Genomic DNA, 13,845 nt, shown 5'->3' with positions numbered 1-13,845 from the left:
CCTTTCCCCCAGTTTATTTTCCATTAAACTGCAAGAGTGATTCTCCATTTCCCTTGAAATACAATTTGAAGTTCTTCCTACAGCTTACACGACCCTTCAGGATGTGGCCCACTGATACTTCTCACTCCATCTCCTCCCTTTTCCCTGTCACCTCTTCGCTGCACAGGCCTCTTTGCTGTTGCAAAAACATCAAGTGTGCTTCCACTACATGGCCTCTGTACTGTGGCTCCCTTTGCCTGGTATGCTCTTTCTCAAGATATATCCCGTTCCTCTCCCAGATATGGAAGAAGAGAGAAGAAACATAAACTGAGAAATAAACAAATATGCCAGGGTAAAAAGTAAGATGACAGAAAACAGAGCAGCTTAAGTGAATAGAAGAGGGCATGATTTAACATGGCTTACCCACTCACTCACTTACTTCAGGTCTCTACTCAATATTGTTTTATCAGAGAGACCTTCCCTGACTATCTTATATTAAATTGCACCCATGCCTTCTTTATCAACTTAACCTGCTTATTCTTTGTCATAACACTTTTCACACAGATTGCTTATCCATTTATACTTCCTTTCTCCCTTCCGCATGCACGAGCATAAGTGCCATAAGAGCAAGAACAGTGCCTGGCAGAGTAGGCACGCAATATTTAATGTTAAATGAATATACTCTTTTTCTAGATATCTATAGACTTATAACCAAACACCCAAAAACTTTGTAGCTTAAAACAAGAACCAATTTATTATAGCTCATGCTTTTGTGGATTAGGAAATCAGGCAGAGATTGGCTGGATGATTCTTCTGGTTCATATACTACTGAGAGGTCATATGGTGATATTTAACTGTGGATGATCATGTCTGCAGAGTCCTAGAGGCTTTACTTACATGTCTGGCACTTTGGTGGGGACAACTAGAAGGACAAGGCTCAGATGAGATGAGCGACTAGAGCACCTACAAGTCATTTCTTCAGCACAGCAGCCTCAGCATGGTTAGACTTCTTACATGGTGGCTCATGGTTCCAAGAGTGAGTGTTCCAGCAAGCAAGGTAGAAACTGCATGGCCTTTTATAACTCAATTTTAGAAGTCATATAGCATCAATGCCACCATGCTCTATTTGGCTGAAGCAGTCACAGCCCACCCAGATTCAAAGGAAAAGGACAGAGACCCCATCTTTTGATAAAAGAAATATTGAAGAATTTGCAGTCATATTTAATTTAAATCGTCACAACCCCATAACAGAACAGAGCTTTAGGCCCAGTAGGTGTTCAGGAAATTTTGGTTGAATCAAAATGAAATTACTGAATGGGATTTTCAATTATGGTACTATAACTAGAAGGGAGAATAGTTTGATTCTTTTTTTTTTAAGATTAGTCAAGTGCAGTAGTGAGAAGGGGGAAAGAGTAGAACAAGCAGTTCAATCTGTAACTGACTTTAGTTAGATTCTTTAATACAGGGCTTAGAAAAAATAATTAATTTTAAATTGTCTATGTTTTCAATACAAAAAATAGTAAACATCAAACTCAATACAGAATGCTTGTGGTGATTTTACCAGTAGAATGGACATATAGTTAAGAAAAGTATCACTCAGTTTGAAGATATGTCAATACAAATCTCCAAAACTGAAGTGTAAAGAGAAAGAAGAATGAAAAAATTGGAATAGAATATGCAAGAACTGTGGGACAATTACAAAAGGCATAAATACACATAACAGGAACACCAGAAGAAGATGAAAGAAAGAAAAAAAGAAAAGAGTAGAAGAAATATTTGAAGTAATAATGGCTGAGAAATTCCCCAAATTAATGACAGATCCCAAACCACTGATCCAGGAAGCTCAGAGAACACCAAGCAGGATAAATACCAAAAAATCTAAACCTAGGAATATCATTAAAGTCCTTAATGTGAATTTCCCTAGCAAAGGAGTATCAAAATACAAAGGCAAAACTGGTAGAACTGTAAAGAGAAATAGATATATTCATTATAGTTGGAGACTTGAACACACCTCTGACAGTTCCAGCAGGCAGACTGTAGGGACACCGTCAAACTGAATAGCAATATCCATCAACTAGATCTACGTGACATTTATAAAACGTCATCTAACAACAACAAAATACACATTCTTCTCAAACTCAAATGAAACATTCACCACGACAGACCACATTCTGGACCATAAAACACACTTCAACAAATTTAAAAGGATAAACTCACAGCAAGTTTGCTTTCAGAGCAAACACAATACAAAATACCATAGACGAGGAGGCTTAAACAAACAAAATTTATTTCTCACAGTTATGGAGGCTAGCAGTCCAAGATCAAGGTGCTGGCCAATTGAGTTCCTGGTGAGGCCTGCAGATGGCTGCTTTCTTTTTGTGCCCTCACATGGTAAAGAAAAGAGAATTTCTGGTGTTCCTTCCTTGTCTTATAAGGGCATGAGCTTTGTTGGATTAGGGCCTCACTTTTATGACCTCATTTAACCTTTATCACCTGAATTGTGTTTTGGAAGGCAAGGGGGCACAAATATTCAGTCCATAATAGCAAGCTAGCCAAAAAAAAAAAAAAAAGACAAATATCAGAAAATATAAATATCAGAAATAAAAGAGAGACCATCTTTAATATCTCATGGATATTAAAACAATAATAAAGGACTATTAAGAATTCTATGCCTAAAAATTTAGACAAATGGACCAATTCCTTAAAGGACACAATCTACCAAAACTCACACAAGAAGGAACAGATAATCTGAATAGGCCTATATCTATTAAAGAAATTGAATCAATATTCAACCTTCCCAAACCAGGCCCAGATGGGTTCACTGGTAAATTCTATCAAATATTTAAGAAAAAATTATACCAGTTCTCTACAGTCACTTCCAGAAAACAGAAGCAGAGGGAATACTTCCTAACTCATTCCACAAAGCCAGCATTACCTAATACCAAAACCAGATAGACATTACAAGAAAGAAAACTACTGATCAGTCTTTCATGAACAAAGAGTCAAAAATCCTTAACAAAATTTTAGAAAATTGAATCCAACAATGTATACAAAGACTATATACCATGATCAAGTGAGATTTATCTCAAATACACAAGGCTGATTCAGCATTTGAAAATTAATAAATGTAATCTATCAAATCAAAAAGCTAAGGAAGAAAAACCATATGATCATATCATTAAGTGCAGAAAAAACATGTGACAAAATCTAACACCTGTTCATTATTAAAACTGTCAGCAAACTAGAAATAGAGGGGAACTTCCTTAACTTGATAAAGAACATCTATTAATACAAAAAACCTATAGCTAATATCATACCTAATGGTGAGGAACAAAATGCTTTCCCCATAAAATTGAGAACAAGACAAGGATGTCCCCTCTCACCACTCCTATTCAACATTGTACTGTAAATCATAACTAATGCAATAAGACAAGAAAAGGAAATAAAAGGCATACATATTGAGAAGAAAGAAAGAAAACTTTGTTCACAGATGATGATATGCTTTTATATGTAGAAAATCCCAAAGAATTGACTTAAAAACTCTTGGACTTCTTAAGCAATTACAGCAAGGTTGCAGGATATAAGGTCACTTGTTTTCCTATAGATCAGCAATAAACAATTGGAATTTGAAATTAAAAGCACAATACCTTTTACATTGGCATCCCCCCCAAAAATTAAGAATAAATCAACAATATATGTATAAGAGCTACATGAAGAAAATGACACAACTCTGATGATGAAAGAAATCAAAGAAGATCTAAATAAATAAAGAGATATTTCACATTCATGGATAGCAAGACTCAATATTGTTAAGATGTCAGTTCTTCCCAATTTGATCTATGGATTCAATATAATCCCAATCAAAATCCCAGGAAGTTATTTTTTTTTATATTAAAAAACTGATTATATTACAAGGCAAAAGATCCAGAGTAGCCAACAAATTCAATTCAAATTTAGTTTTGAATTAAAACAAAATAAGAAGACTGACACTACATGACTTCGAGACTTGCTATAAAGCTATAGTAATCAAGAGGTTGCAGTTTTGGTGAAAGAATAGACAAATAGATCAATGGAACAGAATAGTGAGCCTGGAAACAGACTTACACAAATATAGTTAATTGATCTTTTACAAAGGAGCAAAGATAATTCAATGGAGAAAGGATAGTCTTTTCATGAAATGGTACTGGAAAAAATGGAAATCTACATGTAAAAAAAAAATGGGAATCTAGACACTGACCTTACATCTTTCACAAAAAATTAACTCAAAATGAATCATAGATCAAAATGCAAAACTATATACAAAACCTCTGGAAGATAACATAGGAGAAAGTCTAGGTGACCTTGGGTTTGGTGATAAGTTTTTAGATACAACACCAAAAGCATAATCAATGAAAGGAAAAATTGCCAAGTCTGACTTTATTAAAATTAAAAACTTCTGCTCTGTGAAAGATTCTGTTAGGAGAAGGAAAAGACAAGCCACAGACTAGGAGAAAATATTTGCAAATATAAAGCTGTATTAAAAAATTAAAAAAAAAAAAAGCAACACCAAAAATGACACTTGGCTTTACTTTTCTCCTTAGGTGGGAACTATTCAGCATATTTCACTTCCCTTTTCACCTTCACTGGAAGGAAATTCAAGACCAAGTTTTATGTTCGAGCACAACAACTCAGCTGGCACAAAGATCTGCTAAAACATAATAGCTACTATCATTGTTCTCATCATTATCATCAAATCAGAGATTCTAGATTCCTGTTCATATCCTCTTTATGTGTCTTCCTTTGTCCCACCTCTTCATCTTTGTTAACTAAAACTCATTGAAGTGATTTTTCTCTAGGTCCCCAACAGACTCTAAAGTAAACCGAGATACTGAACCTTTGAGGTTATAGTGTTAGCTCTATAAATATGATGCTACAGTCTCAGACTAATACTTAACCCTCAGACCAAAAAAGAAGAGCTCATGCTAAACAGTAAATTAAGAGAATGTGGAGCCTCAAAAGCAGTGGAGATATCAGCAAGTTAACCAGCATCATTTAAAACCACCTTCAACCTACTCCATGGAGAGTACTTTTACCATAGAAAATCAATAGGCTCAAATTTGAAAACACAGACACAGAAACCACCATTGCTGACTGATCTTTTCATTCTGGGGGCATTTTACTAAGAGAAATACTCAAAAATTCTCCAAATGCCCATATTTTCCAATAAATATTGGAAAACTACAATTGGAAAACTACATCCCAAAATTCCAACATTCTTGACTTCTAGAGAAATGTTAACCAGTAATTCTGTATACATATGCAACTTTTTTCCCCTCAGAAAAAGACTGAGTCCTGGGTAAGTACACTAGTTCCCCAGTTAGCCTACTGAAGTACTAACTTGTCCAATGTGCTATAAAAATAAGCCCACAAACACAAAATTAGAGATAGATACATTTTATGTCTGGTAATAAAATTTCTGATGATATAATAATGTAATATATATTACCTATACCTCTTTAATGAGAGAAGTATCATTACTAGAAAAACCCATTTGCTTGCCTTTCCGGTAAGTCAAATTTCCCATTGATAGGAACCATGTTGGTTCTTCCATCCATAGTGCAAGTACTTTGTACTAGGATATGCTCTTAATAAATATTTCCTGAGCATCAGTTTGGACACAAACCATAAATTAAACTTTTCACCATAAATAGATAATGAATGGCAAGAGGCAATATATTAAAAGGCATAACGGTGCTCTAAAGGAAAACGTGCCATCATACACAAGAATGCCCACTTGGCTTTTCACTGCTACCAGGACTGTTGGGATGAAAGGTGGCCAGCATTACGGTGTAACTGGAAGTTTGGCGGGGTGCGGGTGTCAGGAAAACAGGGTGTATGGAGGGTTCTTCCCTAGTGGTCTCTGTGGCACTACTATGCCTTAGTTTCCTTATTTGTAAAAGGTGAGAGCTACCTTAGGTTGTTTACTTAGGTTTCTTCTATCCCTAAAAGAGATTTGATGCTATTAGTGCTATTTTTTATCACAGAATCAGTTTTCAACAGTTAACAAGTTTTCTACACAGCAGATATGTAAAAACTTTCTACAAAGTTTTCTTCCACCTAGTATCTCCAATCAATAGTAAAAAAGTATATAAGAGTTCTTATGAGTTAGATAAGTGCTCAAAAGGTAGAACCCTGATATTCCTATATAACATTAGAGATTCCAATGTTCTCCTATTTACATTCAGTAAAGGAAATCTGGCTTAGATATAGAATTAGAAGGATTTATTAACTCATTTAATTAGATTGTAAAAATGACGCTATGGGAAGGAATATAAGGTTTAAGCAAATTAATTAGATACAAACTTCTTAGTTTTTAAAGCTGAATTACCAGTAAGTCTAACAATTTGTCACCTTCTACGGTATCAAAACTTCAAAATGGGTTTATTTTCTAAAAGGTTGGAGAGCAAGGGCTGGGGGAAATGACTTATTCATTAACCAGGGATTGTCTGGATATAATTATAAACTGCCAATCACCATGATTCAATGATATTCAGACGTTTCTTTTCTGAGACCAGGGTCTCACTCTGTCGACCAGGCTAGGGTGCAGTGGCATCATCGTAGCTCACTGCAACCTCAAATTCCTGGGCTCAAGCAATTCTCCTGCCTCAGCCTCCCGAGTAGCTACGACTACAGGCATGCACCACCACACATGGCTAATTTTTCTACTTTTTGTAGAGATGGGGGTCTCGCTCTTGCTGAGGCTGGTTTCAAATTCCTGGCCTCAAGCGATCCTTCCATTTTGGCCTCCCAAAGTGCTAGATTACAGGTCTGAGCCACCATGGCTGGCCAATATTCAGACTTTTAAAGCTATTTTGTTAGACAGACAGAAAGAAAATTAGGTCTTATCTAAAAGACTACTTATGAGACTTAAGGAACTTACACAATCATAGCTGAGTTTTCAATAACACATTTCCAGCGAAATACTCTTAAAATGTCTACAACTAAAAAAACAGTAAAAAAAAAAAAATTGAATGCTTACTCTCTTGTTGGTGAGTTCATGGAGGATTCCTTTTTCGAATCAGCAGAGCTTAGGGTTTGCAAAATACAATTATTTTTTCCAGTGGATAAGGCATCTCTTTCTTGTTCAGTGTGGATTAATTTTAAGGCCTCTATTCCATCTTCTTCCTCCATCTTGTCACCTGGATTTGGCTGTGGTTCTGGACTCTTTAAAATCAGATCATCTTCACTTATAGAAACTGTGAGGTCATTGCTGCTGCACGAACTTTCCTCCTCCTCCTCTTCCTGCATTTCTCTGAAGGGTTTTTGTGACTTTGGCTCCTCATGAGCAAGATGATCTGTAAGAAAGGAAATGAATAGATTACCAATTGCTAACTTTAGGGAGAAGCGAGGGAACAACAGAGCGGAATTACTCATCAGTTAAAAACGTGTAGAAACAATTACAGTATTTAAAAATTTAAAAATATTTTAAAATATCACAGTGGATTTTAAAATCAGCAAATTCACTTGCAAAAATATTTCTACATACATATTTCAGAACTCATTAGAATGGAATTTGTTGGCAAAGTCACTACATTGTTTTTTTTTTTTTGACAGAGATAAAATTAGAGAATATATAGTCCTTATATAAGATCACTACCACCCAGAAAACTAAATATCGACAAAAACCAGCAAACAAACTCAGCCTCTCATCTCACCTGAGACACCTTCCCCACCAGAATACTTCTCTTGAGACCACTTATTTTCAGATGCACAGTATTCTGAAACTGATATTGCAGAGACTGGCAGGCTGGCTCTTTCTTCCTCGACTTCAATATGTTTCTGTGTCAGTATTTCTCCCTCTGATCCCTCTGATCTGTGGGAACTGTCACACTTTAAATCAGTGGTTCTGTTCTCAGGACTTAATCTTTCCCATAGCGGGAAATGGAGTTCAGCAGACTTTTTGCCTTCAGATAAATTACTCTTGCCGTGACGTGTGTTGCTGCCTATCTCCAAGCAATGAGTTTGTTCCTCCTCAGACAATACACCAGCTGTGACTGGCGTTTTCTCACCAATCTGAAGAGATGTCTTTCCATTTATTTTGTCAGACTTATTTAAGCACTGTGTGTCACTACTAGTTTGTACTACACAGCTGTCTGTCACATTACTGCTCTGGGCTGTCTGTTGGTGTGAATGTGGGTCAGGAATTGAAAAGTTCTTTGTGGGTTGGGGAGATTTCTGCTCTGTACTGAAATCTCCAATGCTTGAGACAGCTGACATTTGGCGGCCCATAAAGATTGTTGCTGGTTGATACAATCCTCTTGACATGGCTGTTCCTGAGTTAATTCCTGCCTGCACTACAACCTGCAACACCAAAAGAGATATGAGTTACACATCTTATGTATGAACAATTAGGTTTTTTTCAGAAATCAAAGGAGGTAAAGGAAGCATGACTACTGAAATCAGCACCTACGATGTTTTATAAAACTCAAGGCTTCCTACATACTGAGTGAGCAAAAAACAGTACATTTAATACTATTTAATTTTATAACAATGATATTTTATAAGACAAATATAATGAAGCAATTAAAGAATGTACATTTTTGAAAAAAGAAATGCATATTTCACATAACATCATCAGGAAAGTAAAATGATAACCCAAAGAATGGGAGAAAATATTTGTAAATGATGTATCTGATAAAGGTCTAGTACCCAGAATATATAGAAGTCATACAACTAAGCAATAAAAAGACCACCCAATTAAAAATAGGAAAAGGATTTGATATACAAATGGCCAATAAATACATAAAATGATGCTTAATATCATGACTCATTAGGGAAATGTAATTCAAAGGCACAATTAGATACCACTTTGCCACTATGATGGCTGTCTTAGTCCATTCAGACTGCTATAACAAAATACCATACACCGGGTAGCTTATAAATAACAGAAATTTGTTTCTCACAGTTCTGGAGGCTAAGGAGTCCAAGATCAAGGCACTAGCAGATTTGCGGTCTGGTAAGGGCCTGCTTTCTCATGGGTGGTACCCTTTTGATGTGTCCTCACATGGTGGAAGGGTCAAACAAACTCCCTCAAGCCTCCTGTACAAGGGCACTAATCCCATTCATGAGGGCTCTACCCCATGATCTGATCAACTCCCAAAAGCCCCACCTCTTAATACCATCATCTTGGGGGTTAGAGTTTCAATATATGAATTTTGGGGGGACACAAACATTCAGACCATAGCAATGGCTATAAAAAGACAGGTGTTTTAATTTAGGATCTTTAAGATAGATAGCATCCCTCTAATAATTAGGCAAGAAACAGATGGAAATAAAGATTTTCAGGACTTACAGGTTCTGGGGGCTACATGGCATGCCTGGAGGCCACACACAAGGAACATAGGTCAGGGAGTCACAGGCAGGGAGAGAGAAAATGACCTTTATCTTCACATGGTAGAAGTGGGGGGAAGAAGGGAAGGGAAGGGAAGGGAAGGAAAGGGAAGGAAAGGGAAGGAAAAGAAGGAAAGGAAAGGGAAGGAAAAGAAGGAAAGGAAAAAGGAAAGGAAGAAAGACTGACCCATGGTCCAACACCTTTACTGGGTCCAAGGTGTTATTCAAACCGGTTTCCATAAGAAGCCTAGGAAGTTTGAATTGGTGGGTTTAAAGCAAGCAGACACGAGTTTTAGAAGATCACCCAGTGACTGAGAGGTGGTCACTGTGGCACATCTGCATAGTCCATGCAGGGTGTGAGGGTCAGCAGGGCCAGTCAAGCAGCCTGCATCTAGCTGTCCCACAGGGAAGTGGTCACCAGGGACCAGGTGTGCAGGACAGATACTGGTATCAATCACATTGAGGAACTGGAGGTGGGGAGGGGGAGTGGAACTGTAAACTGTGCCAAGGTGACTTAGCCCTGCGTCTGGTATGAGCAAGTCCAATTTATATTTAAAATGGATGCTGCTGCAACATAAAATTGTAAGAATTCACTACAAAGGGCAATAACAAGTGTTGTCAAGGATGTGGAGAAATTAGAAACACCATATATTGCTGCTGGGAATGTAAAATGGTACAGTCACTTTAAAAAACAGTTTGGCAGTTCCTGAAAAAGTTAAATACAGAGTTACCATATGACTCAGCAATCCCATACCTAGGCATATACTCAAGAGAAGTGTAAATATTATATCTACACAAAATCTTGTACAAGAATGTTCACAGCAATGCCAAAAAGTGGGAACAACTCAAACATCTATCATGTGGTGACTAAACAAAATTTTGTCACATTTTGTCACACAATGGAATTTTATTCAGTCAAGAAAAGGAATGAAGTACTAATACCTATTACAGCATGGATGAATTTTGAAAACATTATGCTAAATGAAAGAAGGCAGTCACAAAAGACCACATATTTTAGGATTCCATTCGTAAGAAATGTCTAGAATAGGCAATTTTTTAGAGACAAAGTATATAAGTGTTTGCTAAGGCTAGGGGCTGGATGGCAGGGTGGGAAAAGTGAGAGGTGGAAGGAGTTGGTGGAGACAGGAAATGATTGCTAAAGGGCGTAGGGTTTCTTTTTAAGCACTGAAAATATTCTCAAATTGACTGTGATGATGGCTGCACAACTCTGTGAATATAATGAAAACCATAAAGTTGTCACATACAAAAAAGAAAAAGAACAAATGAACAAAAAAATCTTTACAAAATAAATTAAGTTACGTGACCAATTTAAGATTAGGAAAAGTACATCTGTGCCCATAGAGGGGGAAGGCAAGGGGTATGAAGAACCGGTAGGATAAAAAAGAACAGAGGAAAAAGGAAATTTTCCCTCTCTGATCCTTTAGTCCTCCAGCTGTTCTCCCCAGAGATAGTAACTCTGACAAGTTTCTTGTAGAAAAGATCTGATAGACTAGTAAGTATTTGTATGTATATAGGGTGGAAGACTATGCTTTCTAAGTTTAACAGAACATTATCCTATTTTATAGATGTACCATAATTTATTTAACCAGTCTGTTATCGAGGGACATTGGTTTGTTTCCCACCATCTACCACTCCAAACCACACCGTAGTAATTTTTTTACAATTTTTTTTTTTTTTTTTTGAGACAGAGTTTTGCTCTGTTGCCTGAGCTAGAGTGTCATGGAGTCAGCCTCGCTCACAGCAATCTCAAACTCCTGGGCTTAAGTGATTCTCCTGCCTCAGCCTCCCAAGTAGCTGGGACTACAGTACAGGCGTGTGCCACCACGCCTGGTTAATTTTTTTCTATTTTTCGTTGCCTGGCTAATTTCTTTCTATTTTTAGTAGAGATGGGGGGGGGTCTCACTCTTGCTCAGGCTGGTCTCGAACTCCTGACCTCAAGTAACCCTCCTGTCTTGGCCTCCCAGAGTGCTAGGATTACAGGAGTGAGCCACCACGCCCGGCCCGCAGTCATGATTCTTGATTGTTTATCTCTCTGAACACAGGTGAGTATATTAGTAGGAAATCTACTGGAACTGAAATTGCTGGGTCAAGCCTGCCTTACAGGATATTGTCATTTTGCCATTCAAAGAGGCCATTATGTTGTTTTTGAGAAATTTCCATTATACCATATGGTTTAAGTAGACATATGAATATGTGTTCATAAACAGTATTAGTGATACAATAGGTCTTCTTTCCTTTTGTAATCAAAAAGCTGATATAATAACAAACACAAATTTTAAAACAGGTAAAAACCAGCTATTACCACTACCCTAATCTAGTAACTACTATCATTTTTTCTGCTCTGAAGAAAAAAAAAGCTTCTTAAATAGATGGTTCCAAGGGATGAACTACCGTGGACTGCGTGGAGCTGTGGCTGGCTGAGTGCTGAGGCCTCAGAGCATGTGCAATAGTGGTCCTTTGGTGGAGACCTGAGGCAAATCAGTGATCACACTTGTAAGTACGGGACGCCTTTGATTTTTTACTTTCAAGATCATTTCAGAAAGTGTTAATGAACCAATACCAGAGCAATGGCTGACCCAGCACAGGGAGGACACAGCAGTCCTAAGCACCACCCTCTTTTTTGATCTGCTAAATACCAAGACACAAAGCAAAAAAGTAAGCACACCTCAAAGATAAGAAAGTCACCTAGGGAGGACCAAAGGAAGTACCCAGGAGTTACTCCTTTCAACCAGTAATTCTCAAACATCTCTGACCCCTAAGACAGACAAAACTGAGCAAAGAATCCAGAGAGCCAAGAGCTGGAGAGAAACAACAATTAAAATGGTAAACTGCACAATCAAGAAAAGTAGCACAACATGTAAGAATAACATTTATTGGGTGTTGGGCAGGTAGGAGGGAGGAGGGGATGGGTATATGCATACATAATGAGTGCGATGTGCACTGTCTGGGGGATGGACACACTTGAAGCTCTGACTTGGTGGGGGGGAGGAGGGAAAGAGCAATGTATGTAACCTAAACATCTGTACCCCTCTAATATGCTGAAATAAAAAAAAAAAAGTAGCACAGAACCATGATTTAACTTAAGAATAAATGCTTCCAGAACCATAGAAAGTGAAGACAATGACCAATTCAAGAAATGACACTGTTAACAGAGGTTTACTTCCTTAAAAGAGAATTTACAGCTCTCTGTGATAGCAAGCAGTTATCAAGTTTGCTCTGTAATTTTGCCAAGCATTGTCAGGCTTCTTGGAATACCTCTGGGTCCTCAACAAATTCAAGCAATACATAATTTAATGAGAATATTACATTTTAGTGTCCCGTAATAAATCAGGAGTAATGAAAATGTGGTCCTTAGTTATATATAAAAATGAAAGCCTACGGACTGGTACATTATTCACTTATCAGGACCAAAAGTGGCAACTTGCATTTGAGGATTTACTGAAACCCAACAGGAAGTTTTTCCTGCTACAAATATTTCTAGTTGCTGCTGGTTTTATTTTTAGGGAGTGGTGACTTTTTATTTTGATATAATTTTAAACTTACAGAAAAGTACAATAATCACACAAAACACTCCTCTAATACTGTTTAAATGGATTTACCAATTGTTTACATTTTGCCTCATTTGTTTTATCATTCTCCCTCTACATATATATGTTTGTAATAGATATCTGTGTATGTATATTTATATATATACACACTATTTTTTTCTGAATCATGTGAGAGTAAATCAAGATACCCTGCCTTTCTACCAGTAAACACTTCAGTGTATATTTCCAAAGCTCAGGGACATTCTCTTTCATGAACAAAGTTCATGATCAAAATTAGTAGACTTAACATTGATATAATCTTATTGTTTATTCCACAGTCCATATTCAAATTTTGTCACTTGGCCCAATAATGTCCTTTATAGCTAGCTACCTTTGTTCTAGCTTCAAGATCCAATCTAGAGTCATGTTTCTTGAGTCTCCATTAATCTGGAGCAGATCCTCAGACTCTGTCATTCCTGACCATGACATTTTTTAAGAATATAGCCTGGATACTTTGCAGACTGTCTCTCAAAGTATGTTTGATTAATGTTGCCTTATGATTACATTTAGGTTATGCATTTTTGGCAGGAAGCCACAGAAGAAACTTTCTAGTTTTTAAGTAAAAAGAATAATACTTTGATAAAGTCAGTTTATTCAGGAGGGGATTAGCTCCCAAACTTCCCACTATCAAACAAAATACAAAAAATACACTCATGTGTCACATGGTGACAGGGATACACTCTGAGAAATGCGTCATCAGGCGATTGTGTCATTATGTGAATGCCACAGAGTGCACTTACACAAACCTAGATGGTATAGCCTACTGTACACCTAGGCTATATGGTATAGTCCAAGGGTGGGGAACCTGTGGCCTTCTAAGTCCTTAAGTGCAGCCTTTTGACTAAATCCAAATTTTACAGAACAAATCCTTTTATTTTTATTAATACAT

At 37.1% G+C, this 13,845-nt stretch overlaps 1 protein-coding gene across 1 annotated transcript in view; it reads right to left on the bottom strand.

Annotated features, from left to right (window-relative positions):
- KIZ (kizuna centrosomal protein) overlaps positions 1-13,845 on the bottom strand; it is a 124,033-nt gene that overhangs the window by 79,363 nt on the left and 30,825 nt on the right. Inside the window, exons 5-6 of the mRNA XM_012657222.1 lie at positions 7,674-8,319; positions 6,998-7,313 (exon numbers count right to left, since the gene is read on the bottom strand). Of these exons, the coding sequence (XP_012512676.1) occupies positions 6,998-7,313; positions 7,674-8,319 (962 nt within the window). The remainder of the gene's footprint in view (positions 1-6,997; positions 7,314-7,673; positions 8,320-13,845) is intronic.

The sequence above is a fragment of the Propithecus coquereli genome, unplaced genomic scaffold (assembly GCF_000956105.1).
Source record: "Propithecus coquereli isolate 6110/MARCELLA unplaced genomic scaffold, Pcoq_1.0 Scaffold533, whole genome shotgun sequence".
In the NCBI taxonomy this organism is placed as follows: Eukaryota; Metazoa; Chordata; class Mammalia; order Primates; family Indriidae; genus Propithecus; species Propithecus coquereli.
Note: the sequence above shows the minus strand (reverse complement) of the source record. Positions and strands in the feature narration are given on the sequence as shown.